This window comes from Carettochelys insculpta, chromosome 3 (genome assembly GCF_033958435.1).
Source record: "Carettochelys insculpta isolate YL-2023 chromosome 3, ASM3395843v1, whole genome shotgun sequence".
NCBI classification, from domain to species: Eukaryota; Metazoa; Chordata; order Testudines; family Carettochelyidae; genus Carettochelys; species Carettochelys insculpta.
In genome coordinates, this window is record NC_134139.1 from 91,748,208 (window position 1) to 91,771,175 (window position 22,968).

The window sequence follows — 22,968 nt, forward strand, 5'->3', positions numbered from 1 at the left end:
AGCAAAATATGTTAAAAATGATTGGTGTATAGGCATACATCACACCAGGAAATAGTGACATCAAAAATCCTATAAAGTAGCATAACAGCAACCCGCAAGGGCGGGTGGGAAGACTCCTGATGTCCTGGAGGAGCGGAGTGTTGCTTGCGCTGAGGACTGATCACCCTACACTGCCCCCCCCCACCTGCTCACGAGTTAGAGTACTTCGCGAATACTTATCAGTACCATGAAGAAACCTGTATAAGTATAGCTCTAGCAACATCATGCAAAAGCTTGTTGTTTTATTTTTGCACCTGCTAAATTGCGGAAGTAAAAAATATTGCTTGTATTAAATTCGTCTACATCTTGTTACTTGTTCGTTACTCATATCCATTCTTTTACCCAGTACCCTGACAAGTGGTCAGAGGGAAAGGTACCCTTAACTGTGTATTGTGGTGTGTTTATGTCTTAGCTCACGAGCCTGTAAGGGCCATGTGTAAGGCCGAGGCAAAGACGCCCCAGGACTCCCGAAAGGGCTCCGGCCTGATGACTGGGAAGTTCTGAAAGCAAGCTGCCTCAGCTGGGAAGCGTGCCCCACAGAACCTCCATGTTCTACAGGACAGAGTGCTGTGTTTGTTTGTTGGTACTGACAAGTGAGCTGTGGGCAGACCCACTATCGGGACCCCTTTTCAGTTAACCCTTTATTCCAACCAAACCCAGTTAGAGAGCACTAAACAAACCTTGGAATCTGTGTGCATGACAATAGAATCCTAGGAACTAAACACGTCAGAACTGTGTTCTATATTGTTATTTAGCTCTAATTTACCTCCTAAATGTCTTTTAAGAGCCCAGTAAGCAGTGGAAGTGTTGGTAACGTGCTACACAATATTGTCCTCCTACGGTCCAGCAAATTCTCTCATCCAGCACTGGTCAGATCCTGAAGGCTCTTGATGAGAGGTTCAAACCCATAGTAAATGTGGCAAAAATAGGTCAATTTCACACTGCTTCAACACTGGAATACTCTGAGCAGCACCAAAGGCAGGCACTAAGTAGTTGCAGGGTATGAGATGGGAGGCAGCAGAGATGGGACCACATGCATACATACAACTTTTGCAATGCTCAGGAATCTCTGAAGTGGAAAGGACATAGAACAAGACAAAAATAAGAACTTATTCTTCCTTCCAATGATGAGAGGAACTTGGAAAGTGAGATGGTTCAGAAGGTAAAGAATGCCTTTAAATATATCACGTAGAGGCTGATACCAAAGAAAGAGCATCAAAAAGTGGTCAAAAGATAGTATCTCGATAGGAATCTTATCACAGACCCTCTCATTATCAGTGAGACTGCTCGCTTCTAATACATGCACTGCACCTGGAGGGCATCTGCCTTTCATTATTCATCTTTGACTAATGAATGTAGTTCTCTGCCTAAAAATTAAGCTTTTACATAAAAAGCAAGATAACAGTATTTTTCTGGATGTGAAAGGAAAGTGAACAAAAAAACGAGGGAACAAAGGGACAATTTTAGCTACAATAAATGAGAAACTGACCTGGAGTACGTAAGTGACATCTCACCAATGAAAAAACAACAGAATAACTTCAGATAAAAACAATAAAATCTGTTCATTCTAGTTCCTCAAGTTTCTGAGCATTTAATGGCAAAAACAAGTTTTAAAAACATAAGCAGCTAAACTTCTGCTAAAACAAAGACTGAATGCAACTTATTCCCTTTCCATGATAGTCTAAGATATGCAGAACTTTTAGCATTCTTATCTATCTAGTACTACATGCTCACCATTGTTTGTCTTCTATTTATAAGCAAGCTACTTCCCTGCTTTGCAGACAATTCAATGTACGAAAAGTTCAATGCATGACTGAAGTTTCCATAGTTTTATGTGCATTCATTCAGTTTTCTCGTCTACTCTAGCTAACAAGATCATCTAAAAATAATCTGAAGGTTTATTACTTCTATAGGTTAAGCTGGGACATGAATTTTATGTTTCTCAAATTCTGAGATAGGGGTCTGGTTTTTTTCTTTTTTAAATTACAACAGCACTGCACATGAAAAGTCCACTAGTAGTAGTACTAATGGCAAAAAAAAAAAAAAAGACTACAGCATGTGAGAAAAACTAAGGTAAAAGCAGGGCTGCTAACAGCTCCAACTAAAGCATGGAGAACTCTATCTCTAAAAATCAATAAAGATAAGACAATATGTATAGGAAGAAATATATCCTGAGATTTATCAACTGTTACTGAACCAAAAATGCTGTTATATACAATGATTTATTTAACAATTAATTCATTGTGTGCACTTTATTAATAATTTTGAAAAATAATCATTATGGTGTGATGACTATATTTCCTTCACCATTCCCCTAGCATTTTACTTAGGATTTTTTTGGCCAAACCAAAGACTGACCAAGACTTCGCCTTCAGATGAAGAACTATACAAGGACTATAATTTTTATTAGTACACACACCCCTCATTTAACAAATACTTTACTTACGAGTACTTGCTAAAACATGGACATACATACCAACCTTTGTTCACTAAACGAGTGAACTTCCCCCACTTACATGAGCCAGCCACTGGGTCCCTGGCCGAGGAGGTGGGGAGACCTGCAGCCCCGCAGCTGGAGTGGAGCCAGATGCAGAGTCTCTGGCTGGGGAGACCAACAGCTGGCTCTGCTCCAGCTGCGGAGTCCCTGGCCAGGGGGTGGGGAGACCCACAACCCACAGATGGAGCCTTCTCCCTCTCTCCCTTCCCTCAGACACGCAACTGTCTGACAGCCCTGCCACCGGGGAAAGACAGGGAGAAAGCTCTTAGCCTGGTTCCCTCCCTTGTGTTGGCGGGAATGTGAAAACGACCAGCCATGAGATGATCAGTTTCCAGGTCCCACAAACCATGGGGAGACTGGAACTAGCCTGCCCCTGGTTCCTAGCTCCTGTCACTCTGGGAGCCAGGAAACTGACCAGCCCTGGTGGTTCCTGGCTCCCCTGCCCTTGAAGGAAAATTCAAGTTATGCAGGGGTTGCAGGAACAACCCCAGGGTAACTTGAGGGTTTACTGTGTTAGTCCCCCCTCCCCAAAGACCTCACCTTCGGCCAGGTTTTAACCCCCACATCCAAGGTCCCAACTGCCCCCCAGCAGCCCCACACTGCCCGCAGGCTTACACCCCCACAGCAGCCCCAAACTGCCCCCAGTCTTAGACTCTCCTCCCCCCTCCACATCCCTGAACGGCCCCGGCTTTAGACACTCCTCCTCTCCCCTCAGCCTCTCACCTGGGCTGCTAGGCTGGGTGGCTCCTCCAGCCCTCCTGCTCCCAGAAGGTAATGGTTGTTAAAACCAATTAACTCAAGTGTTAAGGTTTCAGCACCTAGGCATAAGGTAATTGCTATCCCTAGTGATGGACATAGCTGCTGGAGATGACAGCTCTCTCTATTGATAGATATCTGCCTGAGGCAGCAGTATTAAGAAACTGCAAATGGCTTCTTTAAACAGCCACATGCAGCTGTAAACTGACCAGCTGGTGACCTTTAACAAATCTAATGGGATCCATGCTTGGGTCCCGACCCATAGTTTGAGAATCCCTGCTCTATATACATATGCTACATCCTATTTCTGGTGCCCAACTATTCAAATACATCAGAAAAGTACTTAAACTCAACTGGTTTACGTCAAGTTACAAGCACTTGGAACAAACTGGAGACTTTTACAAGCATTTTAATGGGAATTTAGGGACACTCTTATGAGTTTTCGCTTACGAGCAGAGATATGGGAACCAATTATGCTCATATAGCGAAGGACAAGTGTAATAAGTACAGAATTCTCCATACTGATGTCTTTCATTATTGTAATTGTGATGTTTCTTCTCCAAAATCTCTGTCAGAGACCAAGAGGTACATATAAAAAGACTCAGAAGCTATTACGCACAAAATATAAATTACTCAAAGCATGTGTGGGTCAAACACACTTCTAAACTTGGTATTCTAGACTCACTTGTTATTGTAAATTTATTATTAGGTAAAGTTGACCAAAAAGACAAAACTGAGTCCACTACAGGATGCAATCAACTTCGGTGTTATGATTCCTTAGACTTTTTATACTTTGCTTTAAATACGACATTAACGTGAATCAGTTTATGATAAATTAATTGGAATTATCTCTGTTTTTCCTACCACTGAGTGTTTTTGACAATAGTTATGACTTCCTGTTGTACATTTTTCTCCCCTTTTGCCACCACAAAACAACAGGGGAAGACAATGATGCTGCCTACACAAAGCACTGACAAATGAATGAAACAATTATGAAAAATATCTATTATTTTTCAGCTTGAGTAACCTTAGGGGTACCTATATTAAGAATACTTAAAACAATTGAAACAATTTAGTTGACAGTGTACTTTTACAAGAGGTACTCCAATAAGCATTACTATATAACAGTACCCCAAGTTACACAACCAGCTATGTTTTGGCTGCATCTAAACTACAGTCTTCTTTTGAAAGAAGAATGCAAATGAAGTGCTGATTTACAAATCTCGTACTTCATTTGCATCTTCTCTTCCAATTGTGTTTTCAGAAGAGATTTTTTCAAAAAAAATACAGGGTAGACAGGGCTCTTAAGGGAAAAATACTTTTGAAAGAATCCTTCTTCTTGAAATAATATAGGAAGAAGGGGTTTTTTTGTTTGATTTTTTTTTTTGAAAGAACACTGTCAACACTGTTTTCCCCACCAAAAAAAACCCACCAGCCTCTTCCAAAAACACTATCAGAAGAGATTATGCAAATGAAATGTGAGATTTATAATTCAGCACTTCATTGGCATTTTCTATTTTCCTCATTTGCATTCCTGTTTCAAAAAAGGAATGCAGCATAGATGAAACCTTTATGTTTAGAAGTTAACCATTCCACATATTTCCCATTGGAAGGCCAGTGTTTGAGAACAAAACTTTTTTAACATTTTCCAAAACAAAACAAATACCATCAATGGCTTTTGTTTTTTCTATAGCTACCTTTTTACAAATTCTCTATACTGCAACCATCCTACAGCAGCAGAGTGAGGACTCTTACTTTTTTTTTTCTCCAAATGCTCTGAGAAAGGGTAAGCAGTTAATTTTCCCACATTGAACAGACAAGTTCTGAGGGTTATTTTTAATATAAAGAAAAATGCCACGCTCACAAAACATAGAATCACAGTAAGATTTTAGAAAAAGGGGGTAGAAAGACAAAATTATAGCCACACATCTGTGTCTGCATCCTAAGCTAGAGAGGTTTACAAATGTTAAGCAAACGAATTCTAGACTTGGTTGTACAGCAGTTGACAATAACTGACACATTGTGATTGATTAGTCAGCCCCTGACTGCATCGGCCCTATGATGCTGGTCTGTTCCTGGAAGCAGCTTGCGTGGCCCTAGGTGGGGAAGGAGAAGGAGGAGACTCTCTGGATGCTTTTCCTGCCTGCAACCACCCCCCCCCCCCCCCCCCCCCGAGATCCCAATGGCCAAGAACACAGAACTGTAGCCAGTGGGAGCCAAAGGAGGTGGTGCCAGCAGAAAGAGTAACACACAGAGCCTTGTGTGCCCGGTTCCCCTTCCCAGGGGCCATCGCACCCATTAACTAGTTCCAGGAGAAGTACAGGGCTAGAATAAGCAGAGGGACAGCCTCAGCCTCCCTACACCACCCAGCAAGAGGCCCACACCAAGGCCTCAGTCCTCTTCTATAGCTAGCATCCAAAGTCTCAGCCCTGAGCTTCCTCACAGAACCAGAACTCAAACCCAGTCCTACACCCCAAACTCCTTCCTGTACTCCAAGCCATAGCATTGAGCCCCACTCAAGCCCACTCCTGAACCCCAATTTCCAAGCATAGCCCAGAGCCCCCTCCCAGCGCCAGCATCACAAAGCATCTCCTGCACCCTTAACTCTATGCTGCACCTCGACCAAGGGCTCCAATCTTGACCCTTCTCTCAGAGCCAGCACCCATCACTTCCACCTGCACTCCAACCCCAGCCTAGAGCCCGCACTCTCTCCCAGACCCCAACCTCCAGGGGTTCACTCCAGCCCAGTCAATGTGAGTGATGATGGCAGGAGCAAACTTTCCAATTTACAATATAATATTATTAAATTGTGGGGAGGGGGAAATGGAGTAAATGGGGCCAGAATTTGGGGAATGGTGAAGCTTCTATAAGGGGAAAAATAGATGTTGGGTTGCCCTTAAATTCAGAAAGTTATCTTGGGTATAAGAAGGTTGGAAACCACTGTTATAAAGACAAGCCGAAAGGGGCAGTACCCTCTCTAGAACGCTGACCATTTAACTTTACAGCCCATATCCACAATCAACTTTTAAAAATAAATTCAGCCAGAAGTGTGATTTTTAAAGTAATATTTAAGATATTACCAAAAGAGAGAAAAATATTGAATTTTCCAATTTATAATAATCCCATTTAACAGTAATTTGTAAATATCCATTTCAATTATTCTGTGTATTGTAAGTTAGATCCCAAACCTGCAAATATAGAAACGTGCTTATATGTATTCATGTTAGTCCCACTGACTCATTGGAACTATTAACTTGAGAAAAATTAAACACATGCTTCTTAATTGGTTCTCTCATACACTCTTGCACATTCCTATCAATTTTTCACTCAATCGAGGAGAAAGGCATTTTAAAAGGTACAAGCATGTTACTGTATAAGCACAAAAATTGCAGGGGAATTCAGAGACAAGTACCTGAAACTACTTTCCACTAGCAGTTGGAGACTCACTATAAGTTCAGCTGATGGAGTCCTTTCAAATTTAAAACAAAATAATATTTTAAATCAATTTATAGAAGGTCCGCTCCCCTTTTGAGCAGGAATCTTGTATGTGTACTCGACCTTTTTTTTTTTTTTTTTTTTTTTTTTTTTTAAATAAAGAAAAGCTTTTTCATCTTTCAAGATCTTAGTCTGGTTCTGAGATATGCGTATACCAGAAAAAACATCAGTGTCACAACTGACCCTCAGAGGAGAACAATCCTTTAAGCAGTAGTGATGTCAAATGGTGTAGAGGACACAGGTTGTTGAAAATATGAAATTCAGCAAGAGAAAAACAAACTGATTTTAAAACACTCTTGCAGTTTTCCCACGGACATAATCTAGGAAAATTCACTTTGGCCAGAAAATATAAATCTCATTAGGTACCTCATATTGTGTGGATGAGCATGTTTTTTACATAAATTGGTAAACTCAGGATTTTGCAAACTTGTTTACTAAGGCAAAAAAAAAAGTTTTCCTTTAAACAAATGAAATGTCATATTAACCACTTCAAAGTTGAATGAAAAACTAGAAACACGTTCTATATGTAAGACCTTGCCCTCAATTGTGAGGGAAGAAAAGAACACCATACAACTAAAAAATGTTACACCAGAAAAACTAATTTGTTTAAGTGCTATTTTCTCAGCTGTCATCTGAATTTAACCAGTAAGGCTACATCTACACTACCCCCAAACTTCGAAATGGCCACACAAACGGCCATTTCGAAGTTTACTAATGAAGCGCTGAAATGCATATTCAGCGCTTCATTAGCATGCGGGCGACCGCGGCACTTCGAAATTGACGCGCCTCGCCGCCGCGCATCTCGTCCCAACGGGGCTCCTTTTCGGAACAAGGGGACTTCGAAGTAGGTGGGGTCCTTTCGAAAAGGAGCCCCGTCGGGACGAGACGCGCGGCGGCAAGGTGCGGCAATTTTGAAGTGCCGCGGCCGCCCGCATGCTAATGAAAGGACCCCACCTACTTCGAAGTCCCCTTGTTCCGAAAAGGAGCCCCGTTGGGACGAGATGCGCGGCGGCGAGGCGCGTCAATTTCGAAGTGCCGCGGTCGCCCGCATGCTAATGAAGCGCTGAATATGCATTTCAGCGCTTCATTAGTAAACTTCGAAATGGCCATTTGCGTGGCCATTTCGAAGTTTGGGGCTAGTGTAGACACAGCCTAAGTCACACAAACCAATGTAAACAGACTCAAAGGAGTAGCCATGTTAGTCTGTAGCATCACAAACAACAAGCAATCCTGTAGCACTTTGAAGTCTAATAAATAAATTTGTTAGGTAATGAGCTTTGTGGGTAAGCCCAACTTCCTCATCTCACCCACAAAAGCTCATTACCAAATAAATGAATGTGTTAGTCTTTAAGGTGCTTACAGGACTGCTTGTCATTTGTAAACCAATGTAGTTATTAACTGAATCCAAACTGCAGGGGTGAAAGCACTTCTAATACCCTTCTATAAATTTAGCTCAATGCATTTGCTGCCAATTTCTCCATACTTTAAGTCAATGTGACCAAAATACAAAACACCTACCATAATTACTGGAAAATAGATGTGACTTTAAAATAGAAACAAATAATATGCACTTTTAAAAAGTGAAGCACAACACATTTAACTAATCCATTACCTTTAAGAAGTTAGGTTTGAAAGCAATGCAGCACTACTTGCAGATTTGAAGTTCAAGTATTTTGGATGTCCCTTATTAGTGCTCAACAAAAGTGTTTTCAAAACTAGTTATATGATCTTTGGGCACAGGAAATTAATGCCAAATTCTGCATGTTGAAGAGGGCGGGGGGACAAGGGTCACAAAGTCACAGATATGTCAAAGATCTGACTGGTCCTTGTTACGTCCAAGGCCTCAGCTACGCAAAGAACCTTACAGCCATTTATACCTGATTTCCAAGGTAACAGTTTTGGTTAATATCTTTTTAAATGCCTACATCATGTTGCCCAAAACTCAAACACACAAGCATAGTTCAAAATGTAACCAGAAAAAAATAACTAAGAACCCCCCAATATTAATGTCTGCTCACAACGGAGGGTGAAAATTGATTTAAAATGCTGTGGCTTGATCATTCATTTCTTATACACCCAAAATTCCCCTTCATATCAAAAGTTTAAAATTAAAACCCACATGAGTCTAGAACCTTCCTTTTCTAGAAGGATTCTCAGTTTAAATCTTTGTAAATCTGTTTCACAAAGCCTCTATCTAGTCTCTGTATCTGAGCATTCATTTGGCTGGCTGGGAAGAACTTCAGAGTTTTTCAATATGAAACAGAAAACTTTTGCTTGTAAGTCCCAAGTGTTTTTGAACAGAGACTCCAAATCCATGTGTTCTTACATGATTCTGTTCATATGGCAACAATCCTCTTTTTCCCGTTCCAAAGTAGATATGCACATAATCTCACTAAAAATTGAGTGTGGAATCAATTTCTAGAGTCTGACTCAAATTTCTCCCCATCCCAAAGTGTGAAACCACTGTTTTTTCCACTTAAATTTCATTAAATTATGTAACAGACATTATAGTCATAGATCAGATGTATTTTGTTTGACTACTATCCATTTATTTTTTTCCCTATGTTTTCTAACTCTGTGGCTCTCAACCTTTCTAAAGTACCGTACCCCTTTTAGGAGTCTGATTTTTGTGTATCACCAAATTCACCTCACTTAAAAATTACCTAAGTGCAAAAATCAGACATAAAAATACAAAGGTGTCACAGCATACAATTACTGAAAAATTGCTTGATTTCTCATTTTACCATATAATTATAAATCAATTGGAACAAGTATTGTACTTACATTTCAGTGCATAATACATAAAGCATTGTAAACAAGTCATTATATGAAATTTTTGTTTTTACTGACCTTTATTGTTTATCATGTAGACTGTCATAACACTAGACCTCTGCCTAGCCCCAGGGGCCTGCATACCCTTAGTTGAGAACCACTGCTCTACTTTGAAAACAATCTATATTCTAATTTTGGCTGGTAGCAGTAATGTGCCACACACTCCCCTCTACCATAAACTAAAGTTAATAGTTACTTACAGTTAAAAAGTATCAAATTACTTCATTAAATAAATCCCCACCTTACCCATATGCCAAAAGTTCAACAGCCTCCAGGCTCTAATACAGGAGACTCAAACTCGTGGACCCGAAGCCATCCCCTGCCAGAGGAGCTGCACAATCCTGCTGGGGAGGGGAGAGGAGAGTGGAGGAGCCTGTCCATCCCCCCCATTGCATTGTGTCCCCCAGTGATACAGCCTCCAGGATTAGAGAGAGCCTGGCATGGCAAATGGGGAAGTGAGGAGCAACAACTGCTGCCATGCCACACCATTTCTCTCCTCTCATACAATCCCCTCTGCTGCATCCCTGGGAGGGAATGGGTGGGGGCAGGAACAGGCAGAGCTTGGAGACAGGAATAGAGTGCCCCCCTAACCCCCCAAATTCAACTACATTCCTGGGCTGGGCTGGACTGTACAACCAGCCTTGAGTTTGAGACCCCTTGATCTAAGACAAGGGTAGTCAACAGGCAAATCCCAGACCAATATGAGCCACAGGACATAGCTGAATGGAACCAAACACCTCATTTAGTTAAATTATCATTATTTTCTCTGAAGTCTGGACCTTGACTACACTTTGACCAAGACATTTGGGCCTTTATTCTTTCTCCAATAACTTTCATTGCAAAAAGCTCTACTCTGAACAATTTAAAGCAGTGTTCTCAACGAGCAATGTGGGTACCTCTGGGGTATGGAGACAATCTTCCAGGGGTTACATCAATTTAGCCAACCTCCCGTGTCCCTCCCTGCCCCCAGAATCAGCTCTATGCCCCTACTGTTGTTGGTGGAGACACAGCCAGGTGGCTGTGCCCCTCCTCTTCCAGCACATACTCTGCATCCAATGGGAGCTGCAGGGTGCCTACTTGTATTAGAGACACTGGGCCATGTCACTGCCAAAAGCCCCAGGGACAAGGAGCGGCTTGTGAAGCCCCCAGATATGAGCACACACCCCAACTAAGCACCCAAGCTGCAACCATGCCCCAAACTACTGCCAGACCCAAGTCCTCCTCCCAGATCCTGTGCCCTGAAGCTCCTTCCCCCTCTCCCAGCCCCTCCTCTCAGTTAAGCAGCATTTTTAATTTACTTGCACTCCCGGACCTCAATATGCTACATCAGGGTTTCACAAACTTTAGATAGTTGGGACACATTTTTTTTCAGTACTCTTTTTTGCGGCCCAAAAATATAAACTCACATTTAAAAAAAGGAATGAAAAATGAATAATTTTTCACTGTTTACTATTTATACACAAGAATAATAGTCCATAATGATAATTTATATATTTTCTAAGGACCTGTATTTTTTTCACATCCAGAACTCGTACTGGGCCACAGACCATGCTTTGGGAAGCACTGTGCTAGATAAAATGCTTTTACTGTACAAGACTGATATTCCAAATTATTTGTTTTATAACTATATGGTAAAAATGAGAAAATAAGCAATTCTTCAACAATAGTATTCTGTGAGAATTTTAAAGTCTGATTTTCGTAAGCAAGTAGTTTTTAAATATGATTAAATTTGAGGGGTAGACAGGACTAATCAGACTCCTGAAAGGGGTACAGTTATCTGGAAAGTTTGACAGCAAGTGATTTAAAAGGCCATTACATACATATATATATATTTTTAATATATATGAAAAAATGTATGCATATACACATGAAAAAGCACAGCTGGTTAACTACCTTTACTGGTTTTCATATATCACATAACCTTCAAATATGAACAAATAATCAAACCTCCTGTTGGCCTCACAACAGGAAATCAAATTTCCTCCTTCATTATCAATGTAACTTTTTAACTCTCTACTCTTGGCAAAGGCGAAAAGTAAAATAATACAACCCTAACTCTGACCCTCAAGTTTAACAGCATCTTTAGCTACTAGTATCAAAAAAACCCTGAAATACTGCTTCGGCCTCTTCTAACAGTATTATAGCAGATGCAGATTTAGAGGCCTTTGCTACTGTTTCCAAACATAAATGATGTTTTGATATCTCATGTAAGTGCAATGAAGCAAAGATGGGAAAATTTGTTTGTGCTTTAACTGCAACAGGAAAATGCTTTCAGCTACAAGAAAACCCTCTGGCCCTTCATATTACTCTCTGATTAAAAACCGAACTCATGAAAGAGTCTAAAGCAGGAGCAGACTAGGCAGACTGTGGCCCAAATTCAGACCACTAGACACTTTTGCATGGACCAAAAATTTTTATTTGCTTATTAATGATAATTTTTGATTACTTTAGAACCTGGACCTAGCTTACACCCAGACCCTGAAATCTGGACTTCGACAAGAAAAAAAATTACCGAATACCCCCGGACTAAAGGGGCACTGAGATGGGTGGATACATATGTAACAAGGAAAAGAAAGGGCGGTAGGAAACACGAGAGCTTCAATGGAGGAGAGACCTGCATGGCCTAGGAAACCAGTGGATTCTCTTCCCGTAGTACAACCCGCTTAACCCCACACCTGAAGTTAGTTAAACCACCAACCATTCCCGCTCGAGGCAGAACCCACCCCCAACCCCCAAGAGAAATATTCCTTCCCTTCTCCGCATCCCACCTGCACACAGACCGTTCCCGTCCACCTCCCCAAGCCCCGGAGACAAGGACGGGATTTCCGCGCTGCGCCTTCTCCCCGGCTAGCAGAGGCACGCCCCTGCTGCCGTCAGCCACGGGGAGACCCCCCCCGTCCCTCCTCCCGCAAGGCAGGGGAGCCCCCTTCGCCCCTCGACCCCGCGGGGGCAGCTCCCCGCCCACCCGACAGGCCCGGGGGCTCCCAGAGGCGCAGCCCCGCAGGGAGGACGGCCGGGCGAGGCGCGCACGCAGGGAAGGGACCAGGCCCAGGGCAGCGGCTACTGACCTCGCTGTTGAAGGCTTTCACGGCCTCCATGTTGAGGCAGAGGCGAGGGCCGGGCGGCTCGTCTCCGCTGATGGCGGCTGGGCTGGGCTGGGCTGGGCCGGGGAGGGGGCTGGTCTCGCTCAGGGTCCGCCGGGCCTCCCCGCCATGGCGGGTGGCGCAGGGGACGCGGGAGCCGGGCCCCGCTCGTTTCCGTCTACTCCCCGCTCCGCGCGTCCTCCTCGCTCCGCAGCGCCGGCTCCCCGCGCGCGGCCTGGCCGGGGAGAGACGTAGGGACGCGGCGCAACAGCCGCACAGGCAAGCAGACGCGGACACCAATATGGCGGACACGCGGGCTCCTGGCAGCGCAGCTCGGAGAAGCCGAGAGCAGCGGAGGCGGCGGCCAGAGCGGCCCCTGGTGGTCGCGCGCGCACCAACCTCACCCGCCGAGAGCGGGGAACCATAGAGATGGCGTCTAGAACGCCGCTCTGGCACGGGCGGCTACGCCTCCTGGAGGGCCAGGCGAGCGCTGCAGGCACGGCCGGCGGGCGGACCGAAAGGGCGGAGGTGGAGGCGTCATCTCACGACGCTGCCCAGGCAGCTCGCTGTGGGGGTGAAGCTGGGGGTGAACAGAAGGAGCCGCAGGACGGGCGATCGCTTGTGCGCAGCCCCGCCCAGCCCAGCCCACTCCCCAAGAGCTTTTCCTGCGGCTGGCTCCCCGCCCCGCGCCCCTCTGGAGGAAGGACCAGCATTACATTTCTGCCCCACAACCAGAGGACAAGGACCCTCGTCCCGGAGCCTGAGGTGGATTATGGAGGGCTGCACCGGGCACGGTGCTTCTCTGATAGGGATAAGTAGGGATCACTCAGGTCAGTTGTTGCGCCTAGGCAGGAAATAGTCCAGTGCGGTATCTTACTGTTAACTCTTACTGTCACTGTCGGTGTTCAAAAAAAACCCAACACTATGAAAATCTAATTTGAAATATAAAAAGGAAACTGTGTGCTTCAAAGTACAGCAAAGGGAGCCCGGGGTCATACAGAGAGACCCTTGGAGGGTGTGAAATTGATTAGCTTGTGTGGGATTAACAGAGGCTAGGGAGGGGAAAGAGACAGGCAGCTAAAAAAAATTAGGAGCCCAAGTGGAGATTATTTACAATTTTTATAATATTTGTAAAGTATCTAACATTAGGTAAAATACTTTCAATATTAATTTTTATATACGTAAAAGTGATGTTTTTGAAACAAAGTACTTAAAGAGTAAGTTATGAACATTGGATGCTGTTTGTTTTAAAATACATGCACAAACTAGATAAACTACTACATTTTCAATAATCCTCCAACTGACATTATCATCTACACTCACTTCACTACAGATACAAGTACTTCAGGTCCCCTAAAAGAGTTCACTGGCTGGTGTTAGCTTAGTCACACCAGACAACTCCAGCATGGCAAAATATGTGTCTTTTTCACTTTTGCTAGCCAAAACATAACTCAAGAAATTTCAAAATGACCATTTGAAATAGGCATGACAAAGAAGGGGTCTCTGCTTTTCCATATAAGGAGCTTTGGTATCTATTGATGTTCAGAGGTTTATTCCCCAGATATGGGGTCAGGTATTGCTTATTTAAACCACAGGGAGTTCTGAGGGAGGATAAAAGGCCTTGAATAAATAACTCAATTGCTATAATTCAGAGTGCTGCTCCAGAGAAGTGACTGGAAAAGTGGTAGCCCACTCCACAACTTGCCTGCTTTCAGGTTGATAGCTGTCAACACAGAAGTTTATACTAGGGAGTGAGCTAGACTCTGTTATAAAGTGCATTCATAGAATTTTTCAATAAGATTTAATGCAGGTCTCTCTTTTCTCAGGCACGCCCACTTAAATTTTCCTTTCATCCATGGGTTTCCTTCAGACCTGTGCAACAATTCAGAATCTTTAACACTGATGATATGAGCCAGACAGAACTTAGTTTGACTTTTGTTTTCCAGCTTGAGCCTGTAGGGCTGATATAAAACAAAGTGATTTTAGTTGTAAACCAAGTAAGTGTTAGATAAAACTAGGAGCTTGTAAATCTGTGTGGCAGCTGAGTCAAGTAATCCATCACCTGTGCAATCTCTCAGATACAGCCATCAAATTGTTGCATGCTAATTAGCTGGTGAGTAAAGTGTTGACTGACATACCCGTGATACCACAATGATCTAGGACTCTTGACAAATGCATTAACTGTGCCTTACTGTAGCTATACCCTGCACAGTTGTAATTTGTAAAGGCAGAATAGCTGACAACTTCAAACTTGAACTGTAACAAACAGTATCCTAGTGTTGATGAAAACTGGTGACATTCTGAAAAGAACCTACAGCCATGCTTGTGTAGCTGTTATCACTTCATTCTGAGCCAGTCATTTTAATCTTCAGAGTGATAACCCTAAAATGATATATAAGACAAACATGAAATTACCATGTCATTTTTAAAGATCTGCTTTTCAGAGTGAATCACACTTCTAAGAGCCTCATTACTGAAACAAACTGAAGCATTTCTAAAGGCAGGTTCTTTTAAGGTAAATATATATGAATTTTCTATAGTGCCAAACAGTGGACAGACATTTCTTCTCTTAAGGTTGTGTGCTGGCATGCAGCGGCACAATTTGGACTCTTCTCTACACAGTGCTCACGTATGAAGAAAACTTACTATTCTGTGCAGGACAGGACTATTGCTTCTGCTTTGTTCTCTTTTCCTATGAAAATATGATAAAAGTTTTGCCAAGCAATCAATTTAAATTGCTGTAGAGATTTTAATTAGATTAGTTATATCAATCAGTCATAGCTTGTAAAATCATCACCTTATTTCATTAATAACTATACTGATTTGGAAAACCACTTATAAAATCAGTGCTGAAGTACTTGTAACATACTACTCTACATAAGATTAGTTTGTTTTTTAAACAAAGGTAAGATGGACTTCTGAGCTTTGCCCACAAAACTGGTAGAATACCACACTACAAAAGCAGCATAGATTTGCAATTGCATCAAATTTGGCCTTGAAGTAACCACAAAACTCCCACATAACCATCTCTGCAGAATCCTTACCAGCAGTTCCACCACAGTCAAATTCCACCTGGATAAAGGAGGAGCAGAAGAAGAGGCAAAAACGCACTTCAGAACACATAGCCTATGCTCCCAAATCTACTGGATGACATTTTCTCTCAAATACTTGTAGAGGCATTGAATTTTCTTTTGGATCCTACAAAGGTACTTAGTCCTAATTTTGGCCCCACTGCAATCCACAAAACTACAGCCAAATGCTGTAGGTTCCTCAGCTCACTCAGCACCTAAATTTTCACAGGAAAAGTTCTCTTGGTGCCCAGGTTTCTACTTCTGAGTATATGCTCTGCTGCTTCTCTCCTCCCTAAATTCCAGAACAAAGCAGATTAGGTCCCATTCAAAATCTGACCATCAGAAGAGATGTCTATGATGACAACACCTTTTCACCCAGGGGTTAGAGCACTTGCATGGCATGTAGAGGTACAGGTTCAGTTCACCCCCTATATCTGCTAGAGGGGCAGAGTGGATTTCAACCGGAGTTTCCTCATCTCTGGTTCCTTGCCCTTCATGAAACCACCTCCAACCATGTGCCAACACTCACCACCACACCCAATCTCAAAGCATGTTAACTAATATACAAAACTCTCTTTTCTCAACCTACAATGATTTTATTTAGTGGGCCCTAATGGCAGAGTGGTGGGTATAGGGAAAACAAAAGGATAATGAAGGAGTCACATTTGCGGGACTGTTAGCCTTCTGCTGCGGGGGCAATTCCCTGGAAGTGGACTGCAGGGATCTCTGTGACCTTCCCCAGCCCTCATTTTGGGGCCTCAATGAGGGGAAGAGGATGAATATGTGGAGGGAGGAGATATGAAATGGGGGAATAGACTGGGTGGGGGATGAAGAGCCCCTACCAGGGAGGGAACAGAATATGGAAAATGAGGCATGAAATGGGAGTATGTATTGCACAGGGGGTGTGGAGTTTGTTCTTTCAAGCATGGCTTCCATTATCTCTGTCTGCCTGGTCATTGAGGGGAGAACTGAAGAATGCATTTTAGTCAGATTGTCCATCATGATTCTCTCCAGTCTCGTCTCCTGTCTTTTTCTACCACTTCAAAATAATCCGTCATCAGCTCCTGATGACTCTTCCAACTCCTCCTCTGCATTTGGCGTAATCTCACTTCACGAAGAAGGAATAAATTCAAGCAGAAGGCTTCAAGCTTCTGCAGCTGACAGTTACCATTGTGTTCATGGTAAATATCTTCCATTCACAGGAAAAAGTAATGTGGAAGCGCCCTTTCTGCCACTTGGATGGGACAAGCACTGAGCACTGGAAGTTGTAGCCTGTGTCTGATCAGCTACCAGCCCAGGGGCAGGGGCAAGGCTTGCCACTTGGGCTTCTTGAAACAGTGCCTTGATTTTAAAACAGGCTGCACCAGAAATTAAAATAATCATTAAAAGTCACTGCAGGGTGCGCACGTGAAACAGGGCAGGGTCTGACTGCCCACCAGCCCAGGAGGGCCCTGGGAGGGGAGGTGCAGTGGGGGAATTGCCACAGCATGATTTAAAAGCCAGTCAGGCTGCCTGAGTTTTGCTCTGTGCTGGGTCACAGGCAAAAAATCATGAAAAGTCACTGCAGCAACTCATGAAATTTCCCATGCATTCTAGGCTGTCAAAGGAGACATCAGCCTCCACAAAATAAGAAAAACAGATAAGGAAAGAATGCTTACCCTGTCCGGGTACGATGCTGGAAAATATGCAAGCATTCTATGATACTAGATTACTTACTGGTGGCTTGGCATGGAAAGGCGTCTTACCATGGAAGCAGAAATATGTCAGGTCTCCCCAAAAATCTCATGAAGAGAATCCAAGAGTGCCTGTCCAAGACCTTCAGTGAGATGTCCAAACAGAATCAGCACTCCCACACCAGGAATATTAACAAGCTGTTCCAAAGGAAATGTGCATAAATATACACCCATTCCGGCTGCACCCTGCCCACCACCTTGATTGCACCATACTGTTTTCAGTAGAAAAAAATCATACTCACCAGAAGTGCCCGCTTAAGTATCCTGGTTTGCCTCCAAAACCTCCTGGGATGAGGCGATGGGCTCCAATGTGAGAAACATACCCTGGCTTGCAGGATCAGCTTCTGTGCTGGAGTGCACCCTACTGTTTTCCACTTTTTCCTCATTCACCACCTCAGACCCCGCTTCATCCTCCTGCTGAGCAACACATATTGAGGTGTCCGTGCATTTTCTAGGGGAAGAGATGGGGTCTGTCCCTAGAATAACATACAGTTCATCATAATAGTGGCATTTCTGGGGAGATGCCCCAGACTGACAATTAGCTTCTTTGATCTTTTGGTAATTCTGCCTGAGCTCCTTGATTTTAATGCAGAACTGCTGAGTGTCTCTGGTGTACCCTCTGTTAGTCATACCTTGAGATATCTCAGCATTAATATCAGCATTTCTTTTGTGGTTTTGAGCCACATGAGGATAGATTCTTCCCCCCAGTGCTGAAGTCCTGGATCTCCTGATGGCTCCATGCTGGGGCTCTTTTGTGACCCTGTGAACTCATGGCTAGTAGGTATGCTGCAGAAGTGTGCTCCTGATGTCTGCTTGCCGCACTGGCCAGAGAGGAGAGGAAATTAATTCAAAATTCCTGGGCTGATGATCACTGCTTCCTGTCAGCTACTTCCTGATCACCTGGAGAATAGTGGAGGTGAAGTGATGACCAGAGAGGACACACCAAGGGGCATTATGGGATAGTTCTGCAGGCTAATAAAATTGATTTTAATAATGCTGCCATCTGCACTTGCATAAGTTGACATTGAAAAATGGATTTCTGGCATTACTGCTGGTGAAATTGGGTGTACAGAAGTTGACCTTAAGAGCCCCTTAAAATCAACCTGTTGAGCACTGTGGTGAAGACTGTTGGTTTATAAAACCAACCTAAGAGCCTTAAATTCAATTTTATCCCCTAGTATAGACCCAGCCATTGATAGTAGCAGGAAGCCTCACCTGCAGAAGCAAGGGTCTTGCCTGCACTATTGTCATTTTACCAAAAGGTTCTCCTCTGCTTCTCAGCCTAAAAACAGCTTCTAGGTTACAAGAGGTCTGGCAGAGGGAAAGCCTGGAAAACCAAAGAGCCTGGTTTCCATCAACAGAGTGATTCCACAAATGGCAGTACTCAGTTACAAACACAAGCTAGTTTAGCTCCAGTCTGATCCTGCCTACACACAGTTTTTCTACCAATTTCACTGTTGCAGTTGGGGGGTTGTATAAAAAAACAAAAACAAAATAGAGAGTCTCTCATAGTGCTGGCACAGTTGTACTACTATCCAGATACATTATGGTGAGATAGCTTATTCCTCTCTATTTTGGGAAATATGGTATATCAACAGAAGTAGTTTTATACGAGTGTAGCTCCAGACACATGAGGGGGTTGTGTTCTTTTAACTACTCTGTTTTTAAATGGATATAGTTAAAATATTTGAAATGCTGTGTTTGAACAAGCTCCTCGGATTGCACACCAATGTAAATCTGGGAAGCACTAGCCTCTACACTCCTTTGAGTTTTAATCACCACCAGGTTAGAGAGGAGTTGCAACAATATATGGGCCAGCTATAGAGGAAATAGCAGTAACTAAACATATTGATTGTAATAAGAAAAGATTAGTGGAGCATCCCTTTATTGTTAAATGCTGGTTTTATTATTAAAAATCCATTTTAAACCCTCTATTTGTTTGCGTTTGATATAGGATCTTATGATATATCTAACCCCCTTAAGCAAATAGATTCTGCTAATGGAGTATGCCAACCAATGTTTGCTGTATCAGTGTGTACAGCACCTCCATTTCCAAAATGCTGTTGAGGTCATTAATTGCAAGTTTAATTTTTTTAAGCATGAAAGAGTTTTTACAGATCAGAAACATAATATTACATTCACTGAAGACTTTTTTTTGATAACTCAGCATTTCAGCTTTGTACTAGTGCATAAAAATCAGAGAAATTGTTCTCTTTTTATTTTACAGATTGTACACATTTGTCCTGTATGTATCATCAATCCAATACGTATATTTACTCTTTAAGGCACACATGTACTATTTTGATGACAGAAGCTAAATGAACAACAAAAACTAAATATAATATAAACAGTAAACAAGCAAACTAGATTTATACAAATTTTCCAGCCAAATCAGCTACTCCTGAAAGACAAAAGTTATTTATTTTAACCTGGGTTTGTTGTTTGTGTATTTTATAATCAGTTTTACAAAATATTAAATGCAAATTCTGAGAACTTTATTACCTGTGTTACCTTAATTACCTGTATTACCTGAGTATTGAGAGATTGAGATATAATTCTGTATTATATAAGTTTTTCCTGAGCAACCATTTTATTGACACCTAAAATTCCTTCTCACCCACATGAGAAACTGGGGTTGATAAATAATTTTGAGTTGCTACATATTGAAAAATCACTTTAGTGACACATGCTATGGGTCAGTGAGTCCTTTCAGCAAATGGAAGTCTGCCTTTTTTGGCTAAAAAGGTTCCTGTCTCATTTTTCCCCTCTGTGCAGAAATGTGGATTAGTGCATTGCTGTGAAACCTTTTTGTGTCATCCCTGCACAAATGTGCACAATATCATGTACTACCAAAAAGGTACATGAGAAATAGACTCCAAAACCCTAGACAACATAATATTCACCTATAGCACTAAGCTACACTAGGAAATTATTTCAAAATTACTAAAATTGAGTTAACTCCCAGATAACTAAACAGAAATACAGTGAGCTCTTACATAGCTGGCAGCCCTGGGACAAGTATTCAAATATGCCAGATGACAAAATTAATCTCCCCACCGTCAAGCACCAGCTCCTGCTCAGCTGCTGCCCTGTTACCTTGTTGGTGAGGATGGCGAGGAGCCACTTGCGGTGCTCAGGCATGGCTGCGCCATGCAGGGAGCCATTGCTGGTGGTGGGCTCTGGGTGGGGAGCCACTGCTGGTGTCAGCTGCCATGCGGCCCCTCCGGGAGCCTCTGCTGCTGGTGGGCACTTGGTGCAGAGCCTCACTAGGGGAGGCTACTGCACAACTCTGTGGGCTGCTGTCTGCATGGCCACTCTGGGTGGTGGGCACTGGGCAGGAGAGCAGAGGATCTGCTGGCTGCGCACACACTCAGAGGCCGCCAGAGTAAGAAGGGGATGTCTGGGGTGGACAGAATGCCAGTTAATTGAGAATTCTTGTTGTTTGAATACCATATAAAACAGAGTTTACTGTAGTGTTTTCACACTATGGGGAAGCCTCAAAATAAGGTGGAGCTGTTTTGAAATAGTGTTTCCACACTGAATGGAGCCCAGCACCTGGAAGAACTCTGGGGAGGCTGCCAGGAGGATGGATACTTTCTATGGCTGCTGAGTCAGGCAAGCTGCAATATGTGCTTCCAGAAGCTCCTGTCCATTGTGGCATCTCACAAGCCACTCAACCACAGCCTCTGTCTGGAGGACATTAAAGGATGCAGTGGGCACATGACTTCCTGTGCTCTGGTTGCCCTTGTGGACACCACAGCGTGCACAGTATGGAGCCAGAGCTGCTGCAAAGCAGTGTCGGGACCATGGGCGCAGTGCTGCCAAGATGCCTGCATGTTGCTCCATCAGGATGAACCCCAGCATGACCTGCAGGCCGTGCTCACCCAGGATCTGGTGTGCCGACTGCTGAGCATGTCTCCCAGTCTCCTGAACACCATGGAACGCTGCTTCTGGTGGCATGAGAAGAGCTTGAACTGCTGGGACTGCATCCTCCTGCAGGGATGGGACAACTAAAAATAGTGGTACAACTCCTGGACGAGGAAGACCAGCTTCCTGGAGTTCTGTGAGTGACTCGCCCCTGCCCTCAGGCAACAGGACACCTGCATAAAACCCACCATCCCTGTACAGAAGCATGTGGTCATTGCCCTGTGGAAGCTCACCCATGCCAGACAGCTAGCGCTCAGACAGGAACCAGTTTGGCCTGGGAAAAGCCACAGTGAGGTTCATGCTTCTGCTGACGGACAAGGCCATCAGCCACATGCTGCTACAGAGAGTCATCACTCTGGGACATCTGGACACCATCGCAGATGGCTTCACAGCCAACTGTGGAGCGTGGGAACCGATGGTATGCACATTCCCATCCTGGGTCCCCTGACCACCAGGTTGTGGACTGTGTCATTCAGAAAGTGTACTTCTCTGTGGTGCTGGAGGCCCTTTTGGATCACAATGGAAGCTTCAACAACATCAATGTGTGATGGTCGGGAAAAACACAACACCCGCATCTTCTGGAATTCGTGCCTCTTCCAAAAGATGCGTGGTGGCACCTTGTCCCCCCAACCACACCATCAGAGAGTGCCTTGGGGCTGCTCATGCTGACCTCGGGTGGTGGTGTCCCGCACAATGCCATCAGGCTGACCACATGCACTGAGCCCTTCTCCCCTGGCAGGCCTTATGTAGCTCCACAGAAAGAGGGGAGCACTGGAGATGCCTGCTGTTGCCAGAGTCATGAGGGCTGCAGCTGTGATAGGCCTCTGGAGTCCAACTATTTTGAATTATCTGCAAAAGCTGGTCCACACTACTGCTATTTTGAAATAACTATTTCAAAATAAGTGTTATTCCTCATGGGAAGCTGGAGTACCAGTTTTATAATAAGTGGCCCATTATTTCATAATAGGCATGGTAATGTGCACACTCTGCTTATTGTGTTGAAATGAGGGTCCTTACTCCAAAATCACCGCCTAGTGTAGACTAGGGCATTGAACAACTATACAGTTTGGACCTCCCTGGTCTGGCTCTGTCAGGACTGATTCATCCCAAATAAGAGAATTTTCTGGACCAAGGAAGGTTCCCTGCCTCCAGCCCTCAAGCCTAGCTGCCACCAGTTTCCTGGGTGGCCCTGTGTTCTTGGTTGCTTCAGCAAGGATTTCAACTCTAACCCTGTTCCCCCTACCCACTGCCACGTGGACCCTGGCCCAGCCCCACTTACTGCAGGTCACCTTGACTGGGTGTTCTGGCCCTTGCTCCACTTGTCGTGGGCTATCAAAGACTGTTGGCAGGAATGGGACTCTGGACCCAGTCATGCGGTGCCCCTAGCTGGGCAGTCAACTCTGTTATCTCTGGCCCTGGGGTGGCCCTCCTGCCCTCAAGCTGTCTGGAGCATCTGTTGTCCTGCCAGACTATGGATGTTGCCTGATCAGGGAGAGCTGGTTTTCGGAGGTACAACCTGTAGTATTCTTGTAAAC

General features: G+C 43.8%; 1 protein-coding gene across 5 annotated transcripts in view; it reads right to left on the reverse strand.

Moving 5' to 3' along the window:
- SCAF8 (SR-related CTD associated factor 8) overlaps positions 1-13,049 on the reverse strand; it is a 230,776-nt gene extending 217,727 nt beyond the window's left edge. For all 5 annotated transcript variants that reach the window (XM_074990343.1, XM_074990344.1, XM_074990342.1 and 2 more), the window contains exon 1: positions 12,688-13,049. In XM_074990343.1, coding sequence (XP_074846444.1) covers positions 12,688-12,717 — 30 coding nt within the window. In that variant the 5' untranslated portion in view covers positions 12,718-13,049. The remainder of the gene's footprint in view (positions 1-12,687) is intronic.
- Between the last annotated feature and the right edge of the window lie 9,919 nt (positions 13,050-22,968).